At 33.7% G+C, this 14598-nt stretch overlaps 1 protein-coding gene across 2 annotated transcripts in view; it reads right to left on the bottom strand.

Annotated features, from left to right (window-relative positions):
- Window positions 1–14598, bottom strand: part of NCAM2 (neural cell adhesion molecule 2) — a 457120-nt gene that overhangs the window by 108405 nt on the left and 334117 nt on the right. For both annotated transcript variants that reach the window (XM_033135548.1, XM_033135550.1), the window contains exon 9: window positions 10713–10863. In XM_033135548.1, the coding sequence (XP_032991439.1) occupies window positions 10713–10863 (151 nt within the window). The remainder of the gene's footprint in view (window positions 1–10712; window positions 10864–14598) is intronic.

Here is a 14598-nt window from a genome sequence, read left to right as displayed (position 1 = left end):
TAAGTAGATTCCAGCTTCCTAGATATATTGTTGTATTTGTATGTCCCTTCAGTCTATTTGCATCATTGAAAAGCACCAATACACTATTTCTAGTGTTATACAATAAATATTATTAAACAGTAATTATTATGAAAGTTCTTAAAATTGAAGATACAAAAATACCATTTAATTCTTTCTCTTTACCAGAGCTTGTTGAAAATTATGTTGGTTTTTATTTTTCAATGTGTGATGATGATACAAGTAAGTCAGAAACAAATTAAAGAAAAACGTAAATATACATATTTTCAACCCTGAATATTATTTTAAAATTCACTCTATGAAATTTTACTCACAGGCATATATGTCTATATGGCTTATTTTATTCAGCAAATATTTGCTTCAAAACTCTCCTGATAGGAGCACATTACCCTGCTGGATTGACATTAGGCTTAACCACGTAACTTTTTGGATGTGACGTGAGCAGACATTTGAAATTTGCTCATTGGGCTTGTTCCCTGGTGCTCCTGCCATCACCATGAGATGGCTTCCTTCCTGTAGTTGCCAACTCTCTAGCCTGGTTACAGGTGTTGCAGGATCACAGCATGGAGTTAAATAAACACTGCTGCTTGAAGCAGAGCTCCCTATGGAGTCAGCCTGGATCAGCCAATTACAGTTGAACATGAGAATTATTTTTGTATGCGATGGAATTTGGGGGTGTTTATTATGCACAATTATTATGCCATTAGCTGATAATGTATCTGCACTGCTTTATTGTTTTCTCCTTTCCCGTTTTCACTGTTTCCCGTATTATATGTATTTTGCTACTGTATTTTGTTTTGTTCATTATTGGCTTTCCTTGCTAGAATGTAAGGTCTACAAAGTCAAGTGTTTCTGCTTGCTTTATTCAATTGTATATACTTAATTCCTAGAAGAGTACTTGGTGAGAAGTACATGCCTGATAAATATTGATGAATAAAAAATGTAATTAAGATCCTAACTTACATCATGGGTTACATACTAACTGAAATCATGGGTTTAGATCCATCTCGTCCTCTTTACAAATGAGGAATTTGAAGCTTGGACAATTTAAATAACTTGACAAATGTCCCTGGATTAGATCCAGAAGATTCATTAAAATCTAAAGATAGTTGCAAATATGATTATTTTTAATATTATTTGAGTAAAGCCTAATATATTAAAAAGCTGCTACCGAGTTTAAATCATCACAAACTATGAGCTAGCTTAAGTCAGTGGATAGCTATCAACAATACATAGACAATATTAGGGAAAAAACTGTCCTTGCTTCTGCTCCACTGAGATTAGATAATATGATTCAGAAGATTTAATAATGTATGGGCCACATAGTTTTGGCTGATTGGATTCAAGTTGGATTGGTCTTTTTGAAGCATTAAGTACCTTAACTTTTGGTGGCCATGTTGTTCTGGATTAAGGTGTAATGTAGTAAATCCAACAAGGTAAATCTACTGGTACCATATGCTAGGGAGGAGGAGGAAGTTGGAGCTTCACTGGTAGGTCTGAATGTTTGTGCCCTCCCCACCCCTGGTATGTTGCAACCCTACTTCCCAATGTGCTATTAGGAGGTGTGGCCTTTGGGAAGTGATTAGGATTGTATGAGGTCACAAAGTGGAGCTCTCAGGAATGGGATCAGTGCCCTTAGAAGAGTCAGTGCCCTTAGAGAGCTTCCTCTGTTCTACTCTCCATCATATGAGGACAGAAGCGGAAGATGGCAGTCTGTAACCCGAAAAGGCTCTCACTGGAACCTGACCGAGCTGGCTCCCTGACTTCCAGCATCGAGAACTGTGAGAAATAAAATTCTGTTCTTTGTAAGCTACCCAGGCTATAGTACTTTGTTATAGCAGCCCGAACAGACTTAGGGGAAGTAAGGTCGGCCATTAGGTCACAGTTTATCTTTCAGGATCTACAAGATGACAAAACTCAGTGAAGTCAGTGAAGGGTTGGTAAGATGTGATCGCATGCGTGATTTCAGTGGGCAGCCTAACCCTGTAAAATTCTATCCTGGTTCCATCTGTGAGGTGGACTGAATGTTTGAGCCCCACTTCCCCCGATTCAAATGTTGAAGCCCCCATCCTCAGTGTGATGATATTTGGAGGTGAGGGTTTGAGAGATCATTAGTCTTAGATGAAGTCGTAAGTATAGAGCCCCCATGATGGAATTAATGCTCTCAAAGAAAGGAAGAGACAAGAGGCTTCTCCCTTTCTGTGGGCATGAACCAAGAAAAGGACATGTGAGGACATAACCAGCAAGACGCACACCGAGAACCTGACCATGCTGCCACCCTGACCTTGGACTTTTCACCTCCAGAACCGTGAGCAGTAAGTGCTTGTGTTAAGACTCCCAGTCTATGGCATTTCATTATTAGCAGCAGGAACTGAGACAGTTAATGTGCTAGTGAGAACCTGGATCCCTGGGGCAGAGTCCCCATTCCAGAGAAAGGGAAAAAGCTGTGGTACATTGGAAGTGGGGATTGATATTTCTGGACAATTAGGTTAAACAGGTGTCAAGAGACAGTTGATAAATCCAGTAGTTACACAAAATGACCATATTTAAGTGTTTGATATGTGTTTATTTATTTGTTTTATCCTCTCAAGGACTGGATATTTCCTAATAGTCCTTAAAAACTTTTCATCATCATAATTTCTGAAGATCGTTTTAACAACGATTCCTATGAATCAAAAGATATTTGTCAGATTTAGACAGAAATGTGATAAAACTAGAGTAATTGATTGAACCTGTGCATGTGAGGAATGCAATGTTCCCAATTTTCACAGGGGGCTCATGTAAAGTTGTGGTTTTAAAAATACAGTTGATGGCAGCACTATACACAATAGCTAAGACATGGAAACAACCGAAATGCCCATCAGTAGATGACTGGATTAAGAAACTGTGGTACATTTATACAATGGAGCATTACGCAGCCATAAAGAAGAAAGAAATCTTACCATTTGCAACAACATGGATGGACCTAGAGAACATTATGTTAAGTGAAATAAGTCAGACAGAGAAAGATAAGTACCATATGATCTCACTTATATGCGGAATCTAAAGAAAAGAATAAGTGAATGAACTAATCAGAAACAGTTTTGGAGACAAAAGAAAAACTGAGGGTTGCTAGATGGGCGGGGGGGTGGGGTAAGGGGGAAGGTGAGGGGATTAGAAAACAATCAGTAACTACAAGATGGCCACGGGGTTTTGAAAATTAATCTGGGGAACGTAATTTAGTGGTTACCAGAGGGTAAGGGGGTTGGGGGGTGGGAGATGAGGGTAAGGGGGATCAAATATATGGTGATGGAAGGAGAACTGACTCTGGGTGGTGAACACACAATGTAATTTATAGATGATGTGATACAGAATTGTACACCTGAAATCTATGTAATTTTACTAACAATTGTCACCCCAATAAATAAAAAATAAAATTAAGAATAGAAAAAAAATACAGCTGAACAGTAAGACATATTTCACCTTTCTCTTTTAATATTCTGTTCTTCTTATCTTCTGGATAGAGAGGTAAACTTTGTATTTCTCTCAGCTGCTGTCCTTGAAATTATCATATTGGATATAAAACCTAATTAGTTGCCGGCAGTAGACCAATTTATTTCTGCAAATGAGCCAGCTTCTTTAAAGTTTGAACAGCTTAAATGTATTACGGTGAGGGTAAAAGATAGGGTCATAAGACAAGATTTTAATCACAGATATAAAATGTGTGTCTTCTATGACTAAGGAGTTTTTAATCTATGTGTTTATTGAGATAATTTTCTTTAAGTGTTAAAATCATGTGCAGGTCTTATTTACTCCATTCTGTAAATGCAGCAATCATGCTACTAGAATCACTGTGATGTTGAGAGACTGGAAAACTTGAGGAAATAATTATATGATAGAGCAAAGATTTGTTAATTCTAAGGGAATGCATGTAAATATGGAACTAACATGAATCCGTGTTGTAAGATTAATTAATATCCCTGTATCCTGAACATGCTTCTGAAAATTATTAACAACATTTATACCACCATAAAAATGCATTTAAATATTGTCATTATGTCTAACAAGAAATAAAAGCAGGTGCAGGGAGCTTGATGAAAAAATAATGTAAATGAAAAATTCAATACTTCTTAACATGCATTGTTACCATGTAACTATTAAATTAATCACATGAAATAATTAAGTCTAGTTAATAGTTAAAATGTAATGAATACCTAGTCACACGAGTTAATAGTAGTCTAATTGTAATCAAACCTACTAGTAATTGCTGCTTTTTGCATTAAACCACATATCACATGCCTGTTAGCTCCTTTGTTTTATAAACTGGAGCTTCTTAGTAAGAGTAATGGCTTTGAAATGTTGAAAATAAACTGGCAGGATGCCAGGGAATCTGTATCAGATGAAATACAAATGAGGTTTTGAACAAACAATAAATAGGGCTTAATCTTCTGAACACCTTAAGTTTAGTGCTGTTACGTAAATGTGGTGGTATCAAAATTATAAATGGCTTGATTCTCTTCTACTCACTCTTAGCAATATTATACTGCAGGTGATTGCATCAGACAGTCAAGTCTGTTCTTGTCGTGTTTTTTCTTTGTGACATTGAATAGTATCTTTGTAATTTTCATAGTTTCTATACTGTTTTGATTCAAAGATACAGAATAAAAATATTCTCACCATTTCCAACATCAAATATTTATTTACAATGGTAATTCCTCATGGAGTTATATGTAAGGTACTGAAAATTTTATGACCATTAGAAATTTGTCACTCAATAAAATATCCTATTTTATAACAACATGGGCTTTAATTACCAAAAAATAAACTTACTAGATATCTTCGGTACTGATTATAGTTATTAGGTGGCAATATCCAACCAAAATTTCTACTAACCTTCCACTGAGAAAAGTATAAGATTTATTACAAATAGTAGTTTTATAGACGTAAAATAAAAGTTTCACCTTTCATAATACAATTAGACTAATTTACAACAAAGTTAACTGAAAGAGAAGAGCAGGCTATATTTTAAATGATGACTATGGTTCTTTATTCCAAGTGATTATTTAACCCCATATCCCTAAATAATACTATAGACAAACGACATTGTGACAGTTTCTAATTTTTCTACCCCATGTATAAAATCTGATCTTTAGCAATTAATGAAATTAAGACAAATACCTACTTTCTACTTCAGTATACATTTTTCTTTCACTAGCATATTTTATATAAATCATCGTAAGTAAATTTTACACCATTAAATTATCCACTATAAACATATTTTTCATGATTCAGTTTTAATAAATTATAGTAAGTGCCTAGCAGGTAATATCTCAAACACATATAATAGAGACGTTAGACAAATATATGGGAAAATTAATATAATTATGAAATTAAATTATATTCTTAAATGTAGCATAAAGTTGGAATACTGAGCTAGATGCCCAACATAATTTAGTATTCTCCTGAAATTCATTAGTATTGGATATTTTAAAAATATTATTCTGAGGAGAAAACAAGAGGAGACAGCTTATATAGAGCATTCATGTGTAGGTTAGATCCACAAGAAAATCTCCTTTAATTTAGAGATTGGAAAAAAAAAATATGTCAATGGAATGACTTCTGATTATATTCTTATTAATTTTAAAAATATAAAATGTTTTCTTTTGCTCTACATGAAATTCGTCTATATTAGTACAAATACTTAATCCTTTATAGGTAAAGGGTACTATTAAAAACTCGGAACATCTAACTGTAAACCTCAGCTAAAGCTGTCCTATCTTTTGATTTAAAATTTGAATGATTTACATACATAGAACTCACTATACTTTCCAGGAATATTAAGGTTGGTTATAGATAAAAATGTCAAATTAAATAAAGCTGACCGCATAGAAGATTGATCACTGAAGGGGGAAAAAAAGCAAAAAACTCAATTTCTTTTTAGGACTTTGCAATTTGAACAATCTTTTGATCAGTGTGATGATTTATTTAAGGACATATGATTTAAAAAGAAAAAAATAAACAATGAAATGTAAATAAAATAAAGGGAAGAGACAAATTAAAAACTGATGAAAACATCTACGTTGTTGGTTCCATGAACTAGGGAAATCAACTATTTATGATTTAAAGTTGCATTAAAAATAGAATATATATTTGTTGCCATAGTGGCACTGGCACTGTAAGCCTGTGATAGCCCAATTCCTGACTGGTAATAATTAAAATATTTATAGAGATAACACAAATCAAAGAACAACAATAGAAACAAAAACAATAACACAAACTACCTAAGTCTTCTGTAGAGCCTAGAGAGTCAGGATGATTGTGGAGGAGAATAAACACCAGTTTCCCACTTTTTCTTTTATCGCTTATGGTTTTGTCTATGGGGCAGGTTCTCGTTGAGGAGCTTCAAAGTGACTGTGGCGCTAAAATTTGTCCATAAGTACAGAGTTATCTTGGAAAGAAGCCAATACAGGTTGAATAGGGTTGGGGTAAGCTCAGATATGATTCAGAGAAAGAGATGGCTTAATTCTACATATAAAACCAAAGGAATTTCAGCATAAGCCCTGATCTTTGCATGTCTAGGACAGATACAAACGTGCATAGCAAAAACTTTAGAAATCAACTGAGATTTGAATCATCGCTCACAGGAGGCTACAAAGAACTTAAGGGTGATTTATTGCTTAAAAACACTTTTTCCAGATGGTTGTCAAATTACCCAGAGTCTGCACAACATAATATTTACAGTATCCAGGACACAATTCAACATTTCTTGACATTTAATGAGCCAGGAGAATATAACCAATTATCATGGGAAAGGACAAGCAACATATGCACATGCCAAGACAGCCCAGATATTGAATCTATCAGATGGAGATTCCAGGGCAGCTATTTTAACTATGTTCCGTGAGATAAAGGATAACATACATAAAATGAATGAAAATGAAAGAAATGTCAGCATAGAAACTGAAAATATGAAACAAAATTAGGAATTTAGAACTAAAAAATATAGTATCTTCCATAAAAAACTCACTGGATGGGCTTAGTAGAAAGAAGAAGATGGTGTCAAGAATCAGTTAACTTGAAAAAAAACAGCAGAAATGACCTAATCTGATGAACAGTGTTTATATTTAAAACATATAAAGTGAATGGTGTCTCAGAGGTCTTTGAGATAATTTCAAAAGGTCTGACATGTATGTAAGTAAAACCCTGTACATGAGGAAGAGATTAGGACAGGACAAATATTGGAAGACACAGTGGTCAGAATATATTGACCAATGCAAATTTAGAGATTCAAGAAGCTCAGCACACACCGCAAACATAATAAACTCAAAGAAAACCAGACCTAGACACATTCTAATCAAAGCACAAAGATAAAGAAAATAACTTGAAAGCAGCTAGAGAAAAATGACATGTGGCATACAAGGGATCCACAAATCGTCATGGATTTCTTATCAGAAACCACGGAAGCTAGAAGACAATGAAGTCAATCTTTAAAGAATATCAACGTAGAATTTTTTCCAGGAAAAAAATGGTTCAGAATGGAGGAGGGGGAAAATATTTTCAGATTTAAAAAAATAATAGAATCTATCCCAATCAAATAGTCTCTATAATAAATGGAAAAAAAATATTCAGGCTGAAGGACAATAACATCAGAAGGAAATCTGAATCATAAGGGATGAAGGAAGAGAAAAATAAGTAGTAAACAAATCAGTAAGTAAACATATTTTATTTTCTCTTTGGTTCCTTAAAATATTTATGACTTGATAAACAAAAATTATCATAATTTTCAGTTAGATTTTAATGAATATAGATGTATTACATATGCAATCAATAATAAAAAAGATTTGTGGAGTCAGGTACAAAGGAAGCTATATAGTTGCAAGGTTTCTACATTTAATTTAAAGTGTTAACATATTAACTCTATTTAGATTGTGAAATGTTAGATTTGTATATTATATTCCCTAGAACATCACTTAAGCAAATCAAAACAAAACAAAAACCTAAGAGATACTGTCAATATATAAAATAAAATATTAAATTTTTCAAATAACTCAAAAGGCAGAATAATGGGAACAGAACATGAGAAACAGTGAAAAATAGAAAAATAAAATTGTAGACCTAAATGAAACCGTATCAATAACTGCATTAAAATTAATAGTCTACACCAATGGTTGGTCTACTATGACTTTGGCAAAATATAGCCTAAGAACCTTTTATATTTATGCTTACACTTAAGAATGTTTTTTTACATTTTTAATTGTTTATAAGAGAAAAAGAATGCAAAAAGCCTTTAAAATGGTTTGTTTTTGAAAGAGACCCAGAAAACTAGGCAAAATCTAAAATATTTATTACCTGACCCATTTATTGATGACTCTTGATTTAAACATTCTAATTATAAGGTAGAGATTGACAGAGTGGATGATAAAGCAATATTCTATCATATGCTGTCTAAAAAGACACATTTTAATTTCATATAAAAATTACAGAATTGTACACCTGAAACTTACGCAACTTTACTAACAATTGTCACCCCAATAAATTTTATTTAAAAAAAATACAAGAAAGGGAAAGTAAATGAATGAAAAAAGGTGTACAAACAGTAGTTGTAAATGGTTTGAGTACCTATTTTAATATTAGATAAAATAGATTAAGCTCAAAGAGATTAGTGGGGAAAATAGAATAAATAATTCATGAAAAAATAAATATATATATATATTTAGATTGTAATACATATATATATATATATATATATGGAGATATATATCTATATCTATATATATATATATATTTCATTCTTTCCTGAACTTGTAAGTATGTTACTTTACATGGCAAAGGGACTTCAGCGCTGTCTTTAAGGTAAAGGTGTTGAGTTGAGAAGCTTTTCCTCAATTATCCAATGTGGGTCCAATGTAATGGCGGTGAGTAAGAGAAAAAAGAGATGTGAGAAAGGTAGCAGAGTGATGTGATATGAGTGACAGAAACTGCATCCACCATTGCTGGATTTGAAAATGAAAGGGAACAGTGAGCCAAGGAATGTGGGCAGATTGTAGAAGCTGAAAAAGACAGGAAAACAGAATCTCCCCTACAGCCTCCACAAAAGAACACAGCCCTACTGACACGTGATTTTTATCCCACTGAGAAATATTTTGAACCTCTGACCTCTAGAATTGAAAGATATTTTCGTTTACAGCAATTAAGTCCGTGGTCATGGTTATAGCAGGAACAGGAAGGTAATACAACATACAAGTTATAAATGTGCATTGCTTCACTGAGCCGCAAAATACATGATGCAAAAACCAATGGGATAAAAGGGAGAGAAAAAAGTTCACAGCTATGATAAAGGATTTTAACACCTCTCATTCTGACAGAACAGCTACACCAAAAAAAATCAGTAAAGACATGTAAGATTTAAACAACACTATCACCCACCTTGAGCTAATTGATATTTATACAACACAAGATTCTGTGACTGCAGATTACATATATTTTTCAAGAACACACTGTGAGAAATAAATAATAGCAGAATATCTAGAAAAACATTTAATATCCGGAAGCCATTCATATCCTTATAAAAAACTATAGAGCAATGACGAAACACAATTGTTTAACTGGTCTTACCATTAATTTCTTGGCAATCATGGTTAGTAAATGTAAAATAATATGGCTTATTTGTGTCCTTGAAAAAAATATTTGCTTTGTAGAGGTATTCTCAATAAGAAAATGGGGCTTGTTTTACAGTTACCACCATATCCTATGAATAATAATGCACTAGAAATTCTCTAAGAGAAACATTTTGTTAATAAGAGCATCTTTTACATCCTCTCTAAGACAGCTATGCCCTTTTAAGTATCAGGGAACCTCCAACATTGATGATTTCCCGAATAATTCTTGAGAATTATGTTAAATTTCTTCCTTTTTTAAGGACAGGTATACCAAATTATTCTAAAATCACATGCAATGACTTAAGGTGGATTGTGCAGGTTTCATTTACATTAGCCTTCACATTTCCCAAATCTCAGTTATAAAAAGTTGTCTAATTATTTAACAACTCTTTTTGTCATAATCCCCACTTTCAGATAATAACACCATTTTGATAACATATAAATGCTGATATATTTAACTACTTTTAAAATACTATGTCATATCTTATGAGGATGTAAAATAATTGAACAAAAACAACTTGAATAAGAAATGAAAATTCTTACTGCTTACCTGTATGTGGGTCACAGGACCATTAATATTATACGATAAACAGAAACCTAAGAAGATATTCAGCAATACTGGTAACTAATAATGATATCTAATAATATAGTTCAGTTAATATGGTGTTCTGTGTTAAACTTTGCCAATAAAAGCTTAATTTTCACGATAAACAATATGAAGAGCATTAAATCTATACAGCACTGTGAAATGTCACATAGCATCCACTAGATGTCTCCAGTAACTGACTTTGAAGGGCTAAAGCTATGTATTGAAATATTTTAATATCCCGGTATGATGGGTGGGTGAAGCTGCCCATTGTATCATTTCTTTCTTTGAATTCTCAGGCATGGTTTGGCAGTGCAAGAACTCTATAACATCAACAAATTCAATAAAAGACAAATATATGGAAAAATATTGAAACGAACCACATATGTGTTTTATCTTCCTGCAAAAATTCATATTTTTCAAAGCAGAAAAAGTTGATTTAATACACACACAAAATGAAAATAACTTACATTCAATATCAAGGTACATGCTCTTTTGGTGCCCTCCGATTCTACTTGCAGCTTCACAGTCGTATCTCCCTGAGTCTGACAACTTCACATCCGTGATACGCAGGGATGAGCGTCCATGCTGCCCTTTGACTTCGATGCGGCCGTCTGGGCTCTGTTTACATCGATTCGGGGAAAAAGAAAGATTTTATGCTTGTTTTGTGTAAAATGATGACCAAACCCATGGCATTTATGCTATACACAGTAAGTGAAATTTATGCTATACACTCTTACCTGAATTCAAATATCTTTCAAAAACACTGCGTTTCTATATTTATGATTTACAATTTCTAGCTTATCCATTTTACCTATCCACTTGCTTACAGGGGCACTCATATATAGTAAAACTTAAACACGTTTTGTCAACCTCTCTTAATTTAGTATGCTCATTGCTTCTTAAAAACCTTGCATGTTCTTCCAGGAATGGTTTCCTTGGCTTCCAATTATGTTCTTTGCAAACATAAGACAACAGCAATGCCTACTCAATTTTGACTAAAATTTACCAATGAAAATTATATTCCTGAGGCACTTTAGTTTCATACTGCACCGTGTAAGGAGAATGTATCAAGATTTACCAAAATTAAAGACTTTAAAAGGAATTTATAGTTTTCATTTTTGAATACAGTAGTAAGGACTGTTCATAAGCATAACTAGTACCAGACACATCATAGATCAATTATTAAAACATAGCAAGCACTATCTAACTCATTCTTAGGAAGTCAATGAAAACAGTAGAAAGGTGATTAATCGCTTACTCCATGAACACTGCCTCAAATCAAGGAATTGCTTATAATTCAAGTCTATAGATTATATTTCAAATAAGAATTCTTGTGTGAAACAAAATTATCATACCTATAATTATTTTCTTAAATCACTTAAATACCTTTATAGCACACATACTAAAATATAGTTTATTCATTGAATTTTACATCATACAATCAGGAAATATATTGAACTTTCAGCATTTTATAATTTATCTGAATCATGCACTTTACAATTAGTGGATCAATTATTCTCAATATTTGAGTTTTAGTGCCTCATAAAATATTTTATGCCATACATTTAGTTTGAAATATGTATGTTATTATGTAACAAAATAATGGTTGTTTAATTTTCTATAGGACTGAAATTCAATTAAATTTTAGTACATGTGTGCAGTTTGTATATTACAATTTGGCATTTAATTATTTCCTTTTATTAATATCAAAAGACTGTTTTAAAGCTCTTTTTCAAGCATGAAGTTGATCAGAGCACACTATGGTTAGTTTTGGGCCTTTTAATTTTGTATAGGTATGTAATTTTCATATTATCATATCACTCACTAATTATTTATCATCAGAAAAATGCTCTTCAAAAACAAAGAAACAAAAACATACTGTTTTAGGGATGTATTATGCAACTTAGATCAGGTTTTCTAGGCAGGACATATGTTTCCCACTCCTAAGTATTGCTAAGAAAAAAAATAGTAAGATGAGGTTTTCAAGCAGTAGGACATTCTCTTCTGCCAGTATTTAAGATGTTTGACTGCCAAATCTATTTACTTGAGGAAAAAAAATAAAAAAATAAAAATAAAAAAATCACAAAAGTTAAAGCCAGAATGAGCAAACCCCAAAACAAAATGGCTGATTTGTTATACAGGAAACTAAGATCCAGCACTACCTGGGTATTCTTTAGTCCTTACCTCATTGCGCCTCTATTTGTCACTGGACCTTATTGAACTATCCGTCCTTATGCACATATGCACTGACTTCACTTGGCATTCAGACACCCATACTCTGGTTTTTCTCCATTTCACCTCTCTGACTACTCCTTCATCTCTATTGCAGTCTCCTGTCTCCCTGTATTCTGACCTGGACTCTGGTCCTTTTAAGTCAATATACTTTGCTTAGGTGCTCTCATCCCTGTCCACATCTACAATGGGTGACCTTGAGTCAGTCTTTCTCCAGCCAGGATCTCTCTTCCCTGGAGCTTCAGAACCAGGTATCTCACTTGTTTGGCACATCTCTTTGATATGTATTTCAATCTGGTATGTGCAGACCTGAATGCATCACCTCCTCCACCACCCTCCCCCCCCACACACACACGCATTCCCTCTTTTCCTGCCATGGTGTTTATTTCTATGACTGATACCAATGATTTCCCATGCCCCGTGCCACACCTGTCATCAGTCTTGGATTACTTTCTGAATCTTCATTTACCTCTTTATATTCCAAATTATGAGATATCTCCATTTAATCATCTGGCTCTACATTATCCTTTCCAATTTTCAGCAATTGTGTGTTGGTAGACCTATCTGCTGTCTGCCTCTCCTATTTACAAGCTTAGTTGTGATGCTGAGTTGGAAGGATACTGACAGGTATCTCTGGATGTCAGAGACAACAATCACAGGCTGAATGTGCCTGAAAAAGAGTCCCTGACTTTGCAAAAGCCATCAACGTTATGCTCTTCCCTATGTTTCCTTTGCAAGAACTCCTTCCAGATGCAGAAATCATTCCTCGTGTAGCTAAGAATATGCTCCTTTTAAAAGCAAGCTTTTAATTCTCACAACAACGTAATGAAGGTTTCCCATACCCTGCACTCTACGACTGTCAATAACAGTGGATTCCCTCCCAAATGAAACCCCCATCCTTCAGCTTGATGTTGAAGGACTTCCATATGGGATCACTTTTCTGACTCAGAAGACGTTACCATTTGGATTCCAATTAATTTGAATGACTTGTGCGGTCATGAATATCCTGTGCTTTCCATAAGCACCCTTCACAGACCTGTCTAAAATTCTGGTGTATATACAATTAACATGCTATTAGTAAAAGTGTTTGCTATTTAAAAATTATTACTAATGTATCTGAAATTATTAACAGAAATACTGGAAGAAGAGAATTTCTTTAGGGAAGTGTGTGATTCCCTGCGTAATCATAAGTCACTTGCAGACTTGGCATTGGCTCTGTAATAATGCACAATGTGCATTTGTCTCAGATACTTACATTAGACGACCAAAGTCATCCCCTTTCATATCTGACATGCCAAAGGACATCTCTCTTTGTGCTACAAAAATTCATTACACATTTCTAAAACAAAATTCATTTATATCTTGGCTTTGATTCACCACCTACTGCAGATTCGTTTCAGACAGCTGATATTTGATTGAGACAGGTTAATGGACATATTAGCTACCCATCTACTATTTTCAGGTTCTGTCACTGCATTAAGTAAGATGATTAAAAAGTAAAGTGTCTGACATTATTATTCCAAGCCTTTACAGAAAAGCACTCTGAAATTTGATTTGATTTATATTCTTTGCCTTTCCAGAAGATCAGCTGAAAAACAGCCTATTGGAATAGTGTTTTATATTTTTATAAATTGATTATTAATCAATAATCTATGAATCAAGTAACTACGTGGTAACTGCCTTCTTGAGTTTACTTGCAATCTGAATATTCTATTGTCAATGTAAATTGTCAGAATTTTCAAAACTATATAATATACCATGTTTATGGGTTGTTTTTGTGAACTTACTTGACTAGACATGTATTGTCAAATTGAGAATCCAGCTGTAGTACACAACAGCACACCTGAGGTTGCCAGATTCCTCATCTTTCTTCTTCCTTACATTCGTGTCTTTCAACCTTTTTGAAGTAACTGACCCCTTTGGCCTTTTGAGAGAACTGTGGATCTTGTCAGTTACTCACTATTTATTGTGCAGTTATTCCACAATAAAAATCCAGGGATGCATGCTGAGCAAAACAGAATAATTCCTACCCCAAGTAGACTAAAAGTTTAACAGAGAAGACAGATACTAATGCTAAAACATAATGCAAATAAACTGAAAAGTACCATGTAGGAATACCAT

The sequence above is a fragment of the Rhinolophus ferrumequinum genome, chromosome 2, assembly GCF_004115265.2.
Source record: "Rhinolophus ferrumequinum isolate MPI-CBG mRhiFer1 chromosome 2, mRhiFer1_v1.p, whole genome shotgun sequence".
Classification (NCBI taxonomy): Eukaryota; Metazoa; Chordata; class Mammalia; order Chiroptera; family Rhinolophidae; genus Rhinolophus; species Rhinolophus ferrumequinum.
The sequence above is the reverse complement of the archived record's forward strand: the minus strand, read 5'-3'. Positions and strand labels throughout refer to the sequence as shown.